The following is a 12,210-nucleotide window of genomic DNA, read 5'->3' on the forward strand; positions in this document are numbered from 1 at the left end:
CCGTTAACAATGAACTATGATGATGATTTTTTTTTTAAATCGAGTTTTATGACTGTATATTAATATATTATGTAGGTAATAAAATATTATTATTTAAAATCGTTAAAAATAACAATCACGTATCGTACGGGTACGTAAAATAGTCAAAAAACATTGTAGACGTCGACGTGGTACCTATGCAAATCGTACTTGTGCAGACGTGCAGTCGTGGGTAGGTGTATTATAAAAATATAAACTCTGCAGTGACACGGTCCGACCTCTGAGGTTCTGACGGATAGGTATGTATTATTATAAATTATAATATGCAAAACATCATAATATATTATAATTTATATTATTACAAAACAGGTACGTACACAATAATGGAAAGAAGAGGTGAAATTAAACAGATGGTTCACGCACCGTCTCAACACAAATTGTACGTGGCGTGACGCTTGAACATTTTTTATTTCTATGTATGTGTATATTATTATAACATAAATATATTTTGTACTCGTCGACGGCAACAATAATATATACCTCTCTCTCTCTCTCGCTGTATATATATTTATATATGTATATTTAATATTATTACAATGTATAATTTCGTACACAGGAATCGACTATATTTCGTAGGCGTTATTTTATTCTATCGACTTGCCAACATCATTATAATAATATTGGGTAGGTACGTCTCGCGAGAACGACAATATAATATCACGGCGGGTAGGCATCATAATATATTATATTCTATACATAATAACATAATAATAATATTATAACGATGACTACAATAATAATATATAGTTAATATAATATCATATCGCACGACGATCGTAAAAAAATATCGAGTGAAGGTGTGTGTGTATAGGTAACAGGAGCAGCGGCAGCGTCGGGCGCGATCGGAGAACCGCGAAACGCGCGCAAAACCGACCGCGACAACATAATAATAATTAATAATAATAATAATAATAATAATATGATGGACCTTAACTGTACAATAATAATAATAATAATAATAATAATATCATCGTAATACATAGGTAAACGGGTGCAAACGCGTACGATTACGAATCGCAATCAAATCGTAGGTATATACCCACACACAATAATATAATATTAGATATATATATTAATGTTTTGTGATTTCAGTCTTGTGAGAGAAGACGCGTCGGCGCGAGGCACGCGCGCGGACCGCGACCACACGACGCGGCGGCAACGACAATATCGCAGGCGTGTACGATTGCCGGTGTGTGTATTGCAATAAATACAATATCAATACAATCATCGGCAACGACGACGACGGTGCAGTGCGATGTCGCGCGCTAGTCGGTGGCCGGCGCGTCCGATGACTTGCGGAGGGCGGCCGGAACGGCGTCGCAGTGATGGACGACCGCGGAACCGCTCTGCTGGTGTTGCTGTTGTTCGACGTCCGCCGCCGCCCCGTCGCTCACGGTGTTCGTCAGCTGCTTGCGTATGTCGCGTATGCTCTTCCGGATGGCCTGCGCCAGCTTCGTGGTCGGCTGCGACGCCGCGGTGTCGGCCGTCTCGTTCCCGCCCGACGTCTTGTCGCACTCGTCCGCCGGCACCACCGTCACGGAACAGGTGTCCGTCGCCGTCCGGTGGCCCCTGTCCATCAGCCGCTGCGGGTCCAACTTGATCGCGTCGTCGTAACTGGGCGGTGGCAAGTCCACCACCGAAGCGTAATCCGGCGGCTTCTCGTCCAGCCGCACAGGCGGGTCCAGTGATATCACGTGGATGTGGTCGATCGACTCCTGAGGACAAAACGAAAAAAAAAAACCGTCAATTTTAATAAATGATAGGTACTCTTCTCCAATATTAGTTTATAGAATTAGAATGGATTATCGTGTGCGGGCGACTTTTTTGCAGGATCGTCCCCAGAGTACGTAAAGTTCCTGCAGGCAGTGTTATACTATAATGCGAACAAATATGTAAAAGCACTGCAGTCTATATGAGAAATCGGTCCACAATGATTTAAGTATTAAAAAATATATAAACGATCAACACAATGCAGTATGCGCCTGTATATAATTATTGTTGTTAAAATTAATAATATTGGACTATGGAGGATGTGACTAATAATTAGTATACGATCAGTCATAAGTCATAATATACATATATAGGTACACAAAATTAGAAAATGTAATTATTATCCATGATTTTGGATATTTAAAGTTAATGGATCTTACCTATACTTAAAAATCTTATAAGCTATAATATAAGCTTCCATAAGTTATTAAAATGTATAATGTGTATTTGAAGGTATATACTAACGATAATAATTATTCATAAAAAAAGTCTTAATTATAATCAGAAAATGTTAATAAGTTATAAAATGTTATTAGATTTTTAATATTAATTATTAATTAAGCTGCAGTATCTTCCAAACTTATTATCGCGGACCTATATTATCTTTAATACACAAAGTTAAATAATTCAAAACCTTCTAGCATAATTTCCATTTAGATACTGTGGAAGAGGGCGATTCTTATTTGAATAAAAAAAGTTGGCATTACAATAGGGCACTCCTTAAATGGTATAAAAATGTTAAGTAATTGAAAATTCAGTGCTAAGTGATACCCACCAATCTTCTGAAAAATCCCAAAACCTGAATTTAAATTAGTTATTTAAAGAAAGATGGGAGTGGGTACGTTAGGAGAATCACTCTGTACATCATATAGCAATTATTAATCATCATTTGAGTATTTGAAAAACATAAAGCTGCCACAACATCTGAATCAATATAAAAGAATATAGATACCTCCATGTATGCATCATAAAGGTGTGTAGCCTATGTAAGTGCGCATAAAACAATAAAACTATTGATACACTTAGACGTATTATAGGTGTAATTGCAAGTTAAATTCATTTGACCGAAAATAATGGGAGATTTTTTTTTCTAATTTCATCATATTATAACATATATTTTTTACAATTACAAACCGGACCAACGATATAGAATATTTTAATAGGACGTATCGTGTAAATAGATATATATTTAGTATATTACCTACTTATATTACACGACACGGCACGATAGGGTTATGTAAATGTAAAAATAACAACCTTTGTTTATAAATTAATATAAATATATGTATATATGTATTGTATAGCCATTAGCTAAATAGATTGAAGTATTGAACCTTATTGGTCAATAGCGTGACTGGAAAATTAACTGGAAGTGCAAACAAACGTCGTGTCGTTACACGAGTAAAATTTTTTTTTTTAATTGTTTAATCTTTAGAGAAATTATAAAAGAAAATATAAAACATATTAGTTTACGTAATTAAAATGTTAAATAAATTGGTACTGCAGTACTATGGGAATAATAAGTGGTAATCCAGTAAATTTACAATCGGCACAGGTAATAATGAATGTAAATTTATTATATACATTCTAGTATTAACCTTAATTTGGTTTAAAATTAATATTTTCGTATTATTTCATGTTTATTGGTACAACTTCAAAACGTGAAAACTTTTTATATAAATGAAAATACTATAAATAGCATCCTCATTATATTAAAACATTTTCGATACTGCGCTGTGGGCTATAATCCTTTTAGTTCGTAGTTCTATACATACCTGAACCCTTTTATGTATAACTACCTACTTATATAAATAGATAATATAATTTTTTTAAATAATACTCCGTTAAAATATTAATCGATATCAATAAGCATTTTTCGTTTTTTTTTTATCGAAAGCTAAATATATGGTTTTACTGATGTTACTATATATTGCCTACCTATAAAAAGTTTAATTTAATAACAACAGTATCTTTCGTTTATTTTATAATAATTAATATTATTACATTTTTGTCAAAAAAAAAAAAAACTGTCAAATCTGAAATAATTCAGTACATAACCATCAAGGCTTATCTAAACATATTATTATAAGGCAACGATAGTTTTCATAGTCTCATTGTTTTAATATTATTATTATTAATAATACGTAATATAACAGCACGTCATACAAAAAATAAAAGCTGTTTTTTCTACAGTCACTATACGCACAAGTATATTACAGGCACACAATGATGTTCATACTCGTTAGCAAAAAAATTGTGACATAACATTGCTTCGACAGGTAGTACTACTGTTTTCAAGATCGTTTCGATGAACTTGAAAGGTGTAAAAATATACAATAATAATGAAAATATATATTTATTGCGTACAAGCGTTCAGAATAGTTTTTTTTTTATGTAATATCATCGTCGTCTGCAAAGCGTTGTTAAAAATATACACGGTGGTCAATTATTTTTTAATAATAATAATATTATTAAATATTAAGTTACGTCATACAAATTTATCGCAACGAAAATAATAGTTTGACGTACTGGCCGTGCTGCATGTTTGTTTATTAAAGATTTATGCAATTTTTTTAACTAAAGGTACCATATAGCAGCTTTGTGGGGTACCTACTTTAGGCTACTGAATGCTGTGTACAATGTTTATAGGTAACACACTAACATGTCTATTTCGGTTTGTGATAATAAATAATTGACGGCAGTTCTCGCACCTCGTTAATCGCACACCTATATACTTGTAAGTTGTAGAATACTTTAACAGTTGATCTCTACGGAAGTCGAAAATAGTAATTGGGTGAGCCTCGCCTTGAACTATACGTCGTGTCAAAATTAGTTGAATTCCGCGAGAATAATATTAAACACACCGTTCACTCGTGCTGCTGCAACAGTCGGTGGCACACTGCAGCCGCGTATAGCAATAATGTATTATTATATTCGATGATTTTATGAAAATATCCATGGTTTAAAATTATGTATTTTGAACATTTTAATATTTTAAATTGTTTGTAAATTTTAAAATGTCAATAACTTCTTTTTGATTAAAAAAAACTCGTGACATTCACTAGATAATATTCTTGCTTTTAAATTTGATATTAGGTTAATGCAATGTAATGTAGTTAATTATAAATGAGTTAAATGGATTATTAAGAACGTAAAATGTGTAATATTATACGTTTGTAAGACGAAGACAACACTATAAATGCGGTGTAGCGTCCTCATAAAAAAAAAAATTATAAAGAAATGATTTTTTTTTCAACTTACGACTTATAGTAGGCCTGCAATATAAAATATAATTGCATATAATATATATATAATACAAACTATAATAATATCAATTATCAATAGCTACAAAACTATAGTCAACAACAATTTGTGTTTATGTGTAATAGAACTTATAGAACTAATTATTATCGCTGTCTTTTATGTACTATAATATTCAAGATCAACGAGAATTTAATATTTAATTTAATAGAATTGTGTACCTACCTACCTATATTTTGGATAATTATGGACTTATTATACAGGGACAATAGTAACAGGTGAATTTTCAATAATAAAAATGTCGTAAAAGTGATAGGTCATATTAATTCCGTATTGTATATTATTATACTATTTTATAGCTTATATATTATGTATAACTGCTGCAGTATGTGTTTACACAATAACACGGTTGAGAATGGATATTGCTACATTTAGTGTAATTTCAGCTATTTTTTTTGAGTGTAGGTGCTTAAGAGGATGTTGCACCAAGGTTTGTTATCTTAAGGTTATATGTGTAATCGCGTGGTAGAAAAAACATGTTCACGCGCAGACAGATCGATAAAATACGAATGGGAAATGATTTCGATGCTAGCAAGCTATACCTATGTATAGTACAATGTTTGTATAAAATATACATTTATAAAGAATTATACTAATGCTTAAAATATAAAATTGAACGCACGTAATAATGATATTATTATTTAATTTTCTTGTTATTACGCTGAACTTAACGATTATTATTTGATTTTTATTCGAAAAAAATGAAAGCTGTAGAATAATAATTATTTAAAGATATACACGCGAGATGCCCTCGAATATGTGGTTTATATTTAATTTGTTTTTGTCATATATGTTTATGTATAATTATATAGTGCCTTTAAAATCGATAATAACCGATAACGATAAATGTATTTATTCATACCATATGCACAAATATCAAATATACATAGTACATATAGGTATACTACCCACGTTAAAAGTCTATAAATAGTACTTTTTAACTTCTGTTATATAGGTAGGTAATGTATTCATTGGATTCCTAAAAAAAGATTCTAATTGTGTCAGTAAAAATATAGGTGCGTTATTTTTTCGTTATTTTAATGACGATTATTTTTTTGATAAATTAATATTATCACTAAAACAGGATGCGTGTTCGTGTATGGTGTTCGATCGTTCATTATTATTTACTATTGTATATCTAGCTATACTCTAGACTCTAGAGTACAATTTCAATGTATTTTGAAAGTGTGTCAAATTTATGTCTGGCCAATTTTCACGGGCTACTTCAAAATGTTTGACATTCACATCGTCACACAAAAAGGTCTAACAAGTATTTTATGACGTTGATATAATTCCAGTAAAGCAGTAAAGGTTGACTTTTTAGAATCCTGTATTCTATGACCATACTATATTACTATATATAATATTTAATCAATAATAGTTTCGAAAATTAACTAATAACTATTCAGATATTAACGAACCTTAAGACTGACAATACTATATACAAATATACTAATTATTTTATAAGAACTCGTTATCTCACTGTTTTAATTTCATATCCCGAATTTTCTGAAATTTTGATATTATTTAAAATAAAATTTTGAACGATTAGTTAATCACTTTTAACTTAAAAGTATTTTTTAAAGTTTAGATGAGTAGCACTAGTTAATAGCAACATGGATACCAAATAATAAACCTGCGGCAATAACTAAAAACACCCCCGTGGTTTGTATTGAATGTACTCTGTACTGTACTATATTTATACAAATCCTGAATAAAACGATAAATAATAATATTAATCGAGAATTATAGTAAAACAAAATCGATTTTTGAGAAGTGACCTATAATTATTATATAGTTATAGTTATATTATCTAGTATCTACATTCTACCTACGTATATATGCAGCTACAATGCATATTATTATATTATATATTTTCAACCACGCAAAATATGTTTAACCCGAGACTTCAAATTATAAGGACTGATTCGAGTCTATAATTTAGTGACTGTATAAATTTATTTTTAATGTGTACCATAGGTGATTCTTCTGAAATTATAGAATTACTTAACATACACAATATATATTTGTAACCTTTTAAGTTTTAATATTAGACAATAGATAATACGCGAAGAACAAAGTATATAGACTGCTTCATCGGTGTATTGACCTTTGATAACGCACTTATATAATATAAATACATTCATACAAATTCGATTTCGATGTGTTTCAATGCAAGTTGAAAACACAACAGAACGACATGATGAATGCATTTACGTTTATACTAAATATGGTGATTGCAAAAACGCCGCGGGAGGAAATGCAAAGTTGTCGGATTATACTAATTAATGCGGTCAAAACAATCTTATATGTATACAGATACTTCCGGATAATACTTCTCCAAAAATAAACCATAAAAATATATATATGTATATTTAAACAATAATAAACGTATACACTTATTATAACTTACATGCGAATATGCAATACGCACAGATGATGGCTGTGATAATGTGTAGAACAAAACGGAGAGTTTTGTACACTAGTTTATATTCTTGTCAAATCATATAATTAGTTTTTTTTTTGAAAAAAAAATTTTCTGTTATTTTAATAACTTTTATAAAATAAATTTATCAATTGTATTATGACTTTATGGATTGTAAATATATTTTATAAGATAAAAACTGAAAAACTTTTATTTGGATATTTTATGGGGAAAGCGATCAGTATAGGTTCAAAATGTATTACGTTTTTTTCTCTATTATCTTATATTATAAATTATAATATACCTACTTATATTGTACCTCGAGGTACAAACAGTTTATTTTCTAAAATACAATTGAGTTAGGTCTTAAGCTTTAGTTATACTTATTAAACTTAAAATATCATTTTTAATTTTGTACTCTCGAGTATGTTAATATTATAATTTTGCAGAAAACGATGTCGATTTTGTATGTAATAATTATTTATGCCTATATTCAAACATCAAACATTTAACCAATAATTTATTGGTTACAATCGTTCAAACTTTAAAGCATAAAAGTTATAACATTAAGTAGGTACGTACATTTTCTAGGGACATTTCCTTGGCTCCATGGCACCGTTATTGTATTCTAACTTCTAAGTTTTTGACATTTTAATTATAAAGTCGAAAAGCTAAAGAATTACTACTTATTCATATTACATGGAATAAAAACAATGTGATTTGCATTTAATACAATTAAATTGTGATATATAGGTACCTACTGCGGTTCTAGAACATCGACATTTTCTACAAAAAAAAAACTAGCCGGACGAAAAATGTCCCAAGTAAAAGACTTGTCGGTAGTATCCTCGTGGGAGGCTCGGACCTACAGTAGCTAAATATCATTGTACAAAAAGGTAAAAAATACTTTATATTAGTTTATATTGACGTCACGCTCGGCGATGCGGTAACACAACACGTTTTCGTCTCGCCCGGTAACAGTTGCCAAATTGCCTTGAACGAAGGTCTTTCTGCAGGAGAAAGACTTTTCGTAGCACGACGTTATGAGTGTGTATACTGTGTACTATAATATACATTATGCACACAAATACACACACACACACCCGCCCGCGAACAGATCTACGAGTGCATTAGCCTTGTTCGTGTCGGTCAATCTGGCGATTCTCGATTAAAACATTTTAAAACGTTTTGTTTTTTTTTTATAACCATACAGGTAACCCGGGGATCTAATTATTTGTTGAAAAATATACGTATATTATCTAAAAGTAATTTATATAGTTTCCTGTTCCATAACCTACGGTTTATATTAAACATTAATATTATAATAGGGTGTAACTATTATGCGGTTCGTTTTTTTTCAGATCGATCTACATAATTGTATATGAATTAGTTTATGTCTACAATATCATAAATGTACATCATTATCAGATATTAATCTTCGAACTCGTACCTAAACATTGATTCAAAATGAATAACTAATACTTTGAATTTAACTTTGAAAAAAATGTTTTTATCATCTGTTTCAAGTTACAACCCAGATACAGAATAAATCGATTATCGTTGTATTATAAATTTTAATAATATGTATAATGTTATACCTATAAAGTGATTATTTTATAACATAATATTATAGTTTATTATAAGTATAATTAAGTTATAATACTAGGCATTGGTAATTACTCTCCAACAATCATATTTTTAAATCGTACCATCGACTAAAGCGTTGTTTTTAGTGTTTTACTGCAGTTTTACTTAGGTTCTGATTGTTCGTGACCTTCAACCCCCACCCCCCTCCCAAATAAAAACAACAATAAAAATTAGAGCTCTATTGTTGCGCCGCTATACTAATCACAACATTTGCAGAGCCAAGTTCAAGCGAAACTATGAACTTCATTGTTTTCAACAAGTATAATTTTAGGTAAATATTAAAATATATTACCAGCAAAGATAGATAATACTTATTTATTTCTTATTTGTCGCTCGTGAGAATACTTTATTAATATCCGTGAGAAATTGATTAGGATGTTCTGCAGGTTACACCATTGTGTTTAAATTAGCTCGCCGGTATCGTATGATATATTATTATTATTTTTTTTATTGAATCATTTCCCGTATACTATTGATTGGCCATTATTCTATTAATACCACCGAACGGAAATAAAAAAGTACATAGGTATCTATTGTATTATAATATATCAACGCCGCGCCCTCGTCATTTATTTCTTCTCTTTAACCGCCCAGAAGCACTTGTGCAATATAATATTACTGCACTCGATAAAAATGTATATTATACTTATATTATACACATATTATATTAAACGCCACGCCACACACGGTCACCGATACCGGCACTGTACTCACGTTGACACGTGCGTATCACTCGACCGAGATAATGTAAATTATATTTATATTTTCGAAACGACGCGCGACGGCGGCCGTCACCGTTGTGTGCCTGCGCGAAGCATAATAATATTATACAGCAATGATATCGTCGAGGCGTATTTCTATCGGTGCGCGCTGTAAACTGTCGTAAAACGTATAATAATAATAATAATAATAATATATAAATTGAACAACGCCGTACAACATGCCGCATAATAGGTATACATTTACTATCATTATTATTATTATAGGTACCTCTACCTATAAGACACTCGATCGTCGTCTGTAAGACGCATCGCAAACACACACGCATCGCGACACACGTGTAAAAATTAATTTCGTGGCGATTCACAACGACGTTGGAAATGTGCCAAGCATCATAATGTAATACCATATCGTATAACAATAAAATATATTATTATCAGCGTATCCTCTGCAGCCACGGATCGCGGATTACAATTTATAATAAAATATCATTTCGTGTACAGACATGCGTGTTACGATGTATATGATAATAATAATAATAATAAGTATACTATTTTGTTTCGCTCGTTTGCAGGATATTCGCAGATTTGACGGCGGTTCATTTTATTTGCACACCAGGAAATGTCGAAAACACTATTTTGAAACAACTCGAAACACGCTTCGACTACTTACATGGTTTTAATTATTATTATTATACCGCGATAGTTACAGCTATTATAGGCTATAATATAGTATACCTATACAACTATTATAATAGCTGGTTTAACTATACGGCTGGACGCGTCTATAAAATTATATTGTATTGCAAAGATCTGCAAACATTATTTGCTACTGCTGCAATTGTCGGTAATTAATTATTGCATTTTAATAAATAAATTATATTGTTTATAGATATGTATGCGTATTAGGTGCAGATGTTGCACATATCATCTGAACACGTGACGGTTTTTTTTAACACCTATGTTACCACAATATTATACTATAGTAGCTATAAATTTTCTTTATTATTATATATTATAACGAGTGCAGTCGCGGTTATACTTTGATTCTAACATTATATCATAAGGGTGTATTATTTTTTAACGTTATATCGATTATCGTAAGTTGTTTGTTTTATTATAAATGTATATTATTTTAGATGATACTGATTTGAAACTGAGAGTATAGACTATACATTCCATCTGAAACATATTATAACATAATATAATATAGGTATGGGTATCTATATTTATAACTACCTTTACTACCTAGTTGGTTAGTAGTTATATAGGTACTTAATAATAATTAATAAGTCACGAATCAAGGAAGAGAAACGTATTTTAGGTCAGTAAAAGTGTGTACAAATTACATTGTTATCGTTATTATTTATTCCGATATCTCATTGTGCACCAACTATTCAGTGTACCTATTTGTGTACGGTCCTACAGTGTACACCTAAACGCAGTGAAGCAATGTATAAATTTTTTTTTTAATACGTTTCAAAACCAATTATATTCAATCGTTCTAGGATAATTTGGTCGGTATAAGAAATAAAAAAATTAAATAGCATAACGAAACTTGATCAGTTCTATACATTAGAAATATTATACATTATAAGGTAATATACTTACTAATGTATAAAGTAATATAGGAAGACATCGTTATAAACTGTTTATTTAATCCAAGTTGGTAATAATTCTAACTTATTGTCTATTAAGTGTGTTACGGTCTTTATTCAAAAACAAATGTCTTAATATAAAAAATGTCAAGTGTTATAAATATAATATCATTATTTTCCAAGCATACATACCTAGCTGAGAATAGAGAATGTAATACCATATCTGATTTTACAATCAGCATCAATAATTAGTGTTGAGTGGCGTATTCGAACCTACCTACAATATCGACTGTCCTAAATGCGTTTTGCCTATAAACTAAATATCCAACATATAGGTAGGTATAAGAAATTTGTTTGATTGACCGATTTTACTATATCAAAATATAATATATCATTATTCGTGAAAATCGAACACGATAAGTGGTTGGTTATATATTGTGTTGTTTAAATAAAATTATTTATTTCATTTTATTCAACAAAAAAAAAAATTATTATTATATCATATTATAATTAATTGAACTGTATTTATAGTATTTAAATTTCAATGTCAATGAAGAAGACAAGAGGTGTCAACAAAAAATAATTGCATCATACGGTCAACGAACGATTAAAGATATTTTTAATAAATTTATTTGATACAATACCGGCAATAACAACTGTTATTGAGTTTTATTATAGCTAGCATGACCAT

At 30.4% G+C, this 12,210-nt stretch overlaps 1 protein-coding gene across 4 annotated transcripts in view; it reads right to left on the reverse strand.

Annotated features, from left to right (window-relative positions):
• Positions 1 to 312: 312 nt before the first annotated feature.
• LOC132919956 (uncharacterized) overlaps positions 313 to 12,210 on the reverse strand; it is a 32,848-nt gene continuing 20,950 nt past the window's right edge. For all 4 annotated transcript variants that reach the window (XM_060981913.1, XM_060981912.1, XM_060981915.1 and 1 more), the window contains exon 3: positions 313 to 1,754. In XM_060981913.1, the coding sequence (XP_060837896.1) occupies positions 1,305 to 1,754 (450 nt within the window). In that variant the 3' untranslated portion in view covers positions 313 to 1,304. The remainder of the gene's footprint in view (positions 1,755 to 12,210) is intronic.

Source organism: Rhopalosiphum padi, chromosome 2 (genome assembly GCF_020882245.1).
Source record: "Rhopalosiphum padi isolate XX-2018 chromosome 2, ASM2088224v1, whole genome shotgun sequence".
Lineage (NCBI taxonomy): Eukaryota > Metazoa > Arthropoda > Insecta > Hemiptera > Aphididae > Rhopalosiphum > Rhopalosiphum padi.